The sequence below is a fragment of the Primulina eburnea genome, chromosome 2 (genome assembly GCF_022965805.1).
Source record: "Primulina eburnea isolate SZY01 chromosome 2, ASM2296580v1, whole genome shotgun sequence".
In the NCBI taxonomy this organism is placed as follows: Eukaryota; Viridiplantae; Streptophyta; class Magnoliopsida; order Lamiales; family Gesneriaceae; genus Primulina; species Primulina eburnea.
The window spans coordinates 38,695,898-38,699,073 of NC_133102.1; the positions used below are offsets into that span (position 1 = coordinate 38,695,898).

Here is a 3,176-nt window from a genome sequence, read left to right on the forward strand (position 1 = left end):
AATGGCAAGTAGCACTCCGATCAATCACGAGACAAGGTGGAAAATTGTGGAAATATTGTCTCGAAGCTTTGACTCAAGCATGGAATCTTGTTTCTGGTGGGGATGGTCCAATGGCACGAGGCTTGTTAACAGACCAAAACATAAGGAAAGAAGCAGTTGGTGGGAGTTGCTAACAGATAATCCCACGTGCATTGACACATTTTGAGATGCATTTTGTAAAACTTGTGATCAATCTGATACATTTTCTCTGCTTCATTATTATCTTCACAACTCTACAAGAGATTCTCTCTCAATTTTCTATTGTGAGAAACAAGTGGAATAGCTTGTGATTCGTCCTGTAATCTGGAATACACCATCTTGATGATTCGTGGTTAATAAAGATTGAATCGGGTGCTATTTATTCGTGGAATAGACAATTGTCGAACCACGTTATATCGATGTGTGTGTATCACATTTTATATTGAATCCTATTTTATCTTAGATAATTGTGATATGGTGCATATTCATATAATCCGAACTCGATATTCGTGAAAGAGTGACGAGTTCATTCAATTGTAATCCATTGAAATTACACCACCACCAAAGTTTAGTTGCTCTATAAGAAGCAGATGATGTTCAGACGTCCCAGGACCATCTCGCAATCTCTGTTAGCATCCACTCCATGAAAGAACTAAAACAAATACAAATTAGAGCCAAGATTTTGCATGCGAACGCCTTTGATCGGTTGCTAAATTGAAGCCATCGTCTTTATCATGGCTTGGAAATTGAGGTCTTATCTGTTAAGAAACGTCCAACTAAACACCCATCTGAAATCAGTCATGTTACTATCAGAGCGGAATTTGGTCCAAATCTAACACTCTTTCTAACGTGAGTTTGTGATATAAGACGGCCACCTCTTGCATACAATGGTATAACTACTCAGTGGTGGACCGGAAAGACAGGACAATAGTAGAACTACTCAGTTGATTGTCGACACAATCTACGGTCAGTCCAGAGTGTGACAGACTAAAATATCCATCAAGAACAAGATCGTGCATTAGTCATGCCTCTTTCCGTACATCTGATCTATTATTATTATTTGCATTTTTTTTTAATGAATAAAAGACAAACAATTCACTTCGAAATTTCGATTAGAGTTCAGGAAAAAAAAAAACCCAACAGTTATTACACCAAACAACCGTATCACACGACTACAATAAACTCAAGTATTCACTGTATATCCCCCATTGGGATGCAGCACCTGCCCTGTCATATAAGAGGAATCGACATTCGCAGCCAGAAACACATAACTCGGTGCAACCTCAATCGGCTGGCCCGCCCTTCCCATCGGCACTTGTTTCCCAAAGTCGACATTTTCTTCTTCATCAAAAGATGATGGAATCAGAGGTGTCCAAATAGGGCCCGGCGCCACCCCGTTCACCCGTATTCCCTTGTTCACCAACTGGAGGGCGAGCCCGCGAGTGAATGACAAGATTGCCCCTTTGGTCGATGAGTAGTCCAGTAACCGGGCGTTCCCTTTGTACGCATTCACTGATGTGGTGTTGATGATGCAGCTACCTTCCTTCATGTGCTTCAAAGCATGCCTGTACAAGCAACAACAAAAGCAGCAGATTAAGGACTATTTATGCTTTCTATCCCAAGGCAACCCTGTGATGGCTACAATGATGATCACCTGGTCATGAGGAAATAAGAGAAAATATTAGTCCTAAACACCCTTTCTAGCCTCTCCTCATCAATGTCTTCAACCGAAGAAGCCTTGTACTGCTCGGCAGCATTGTTAACCAGAATATCAATCCGCCCGAACTTATCAACCACTTCATCAACCACTCGTTTGCAGTTCTTATCATACCCCAAATCCGCAGCTATAGCAATGGCGTCTTTCGCCTCCGCGCTTTTCGATTGCCTCAACAATTCAAGAGTGTCCTTCGCATCCTTGTCTTCTTGTCCCTTCACGTACGTAAAAGCCACAGTTGCACCCTCCAGCGCGAAACAGTTGCATACCGCTTGCCCGATGCCCGAATCACCTCCAGTGACAAGAGCCACTTTACCCTGTAAATTAAAGCACGCTTGATTCATGAACAAATAATAAGAAAAATTAATTAAATATCGATCATACCGCAAGCTTGTTGGATGATTTGTATTGTGGAGTTGCTGCTTGGGGAATTGGGTCCATAACATGCTGTTTCCCGGGCTGAGTGTCCTGCTTCTGAGGTGGGAATTTCTGGCCGTCGGTTGCCATTGATAATCGAAATTGGCTGGTTGAAGATTCTATGTAAATATATGGAGTGAACTCTACCGAACTGATTGTTACAAGTTCACATGTGTATATATACTTGGGTATATCGGTGGTGGATGGAAGATGATAAGCTAGAATAGTAACGTGGCCACCGGAAGTAGCGTGATACGTGTTGATGCTTGAGGTTCTCAGGGACACGTTTGTGAAGAAAGTTCGATTAGATTTGTGCAGAACATTATAGATGTTTTAAAATATTCTTTTTTTATTTCCCCAATATTCTAAATTATTATTATTAATATTTGTTAAAGGGTGGTGATTCATTGTTGGTCATCTAGTTGAAGTGTTGACCGGTAGTTTAACTTTCTTGATCGCAAAAATGAATTCTGCGAAATTTGATAACGAAATGTTTAGGGGCAAAAATGATTTCAGCTTATGGATATTGAAATGCGGGCATTGAAAATTCTTTTTTGTTGAATTGTTGGTGTGATTCTTCATAGAAATCGTTCAATATTTCGATATTGTGTTCTAATGCTTCACAATAGGAATTGTGAAGGTTGTATTTTAGAGTAGGTGTCCAAGAAGACAACTTGTAGCTTGTATTTTAGTAATTGTAATATAAAACAATCCTTAATTAAATAATATTTTACGATTTTATCCAATTATGGTATTTATTTTATCTGTATATTCATGCAAACTATATAGATAATGACTTTTAATTTACTTTAGTAACATGAGGTTAATTTCGCAAGGTTGGTCGTGAAATTCATCACGCATGTACTAAATATTATAAATATTTGTCTAATCAATTCAGCCGCGAGCTCGAGACTAGCATATATGATATAACCGTCATGTTTCATTGGTAAAGACATGCAAATGTCAATTCATACAGATTGGTGATCATGGGATGGATTATTGAACAACCCTCACTCGAGCTTTCCAA

General features: G+C 39.4%; 1 protein-coding gene across 1 annotated transcript; it reads right to left on the minus strand.

Annotated features, from left to right (window-relative positions):
* Nucleotides 1–1,011: 1,011 nt before the first annotated feature.
* LOC140824683 (glucose and ribitol dehydrogenase-like) lies at nt 1,012–2,407 on the minus strand. Its single transcript, XM_073186228.1, has 3 exons — nt 2,117–2,407; nt 1,673–2,049; nt 1,012–1,583 (listed from the first exon to the last, which is right to left on the minus strand). The coding sequence occupies exons 1-3, from the start codon at nt 2,237–2,239 to the stop codon at nt 1,202–1,204; spliced, it is 882 nt and encodes a 293-aa protein (XP_073042329.1). The 5' UTR covers nt 2,240–2,407; the 3' UTR covers nt 1,012–1,201.
* Between the last annotated feature and the right edge of the window lie 769 nt (nt 2,408–3,176).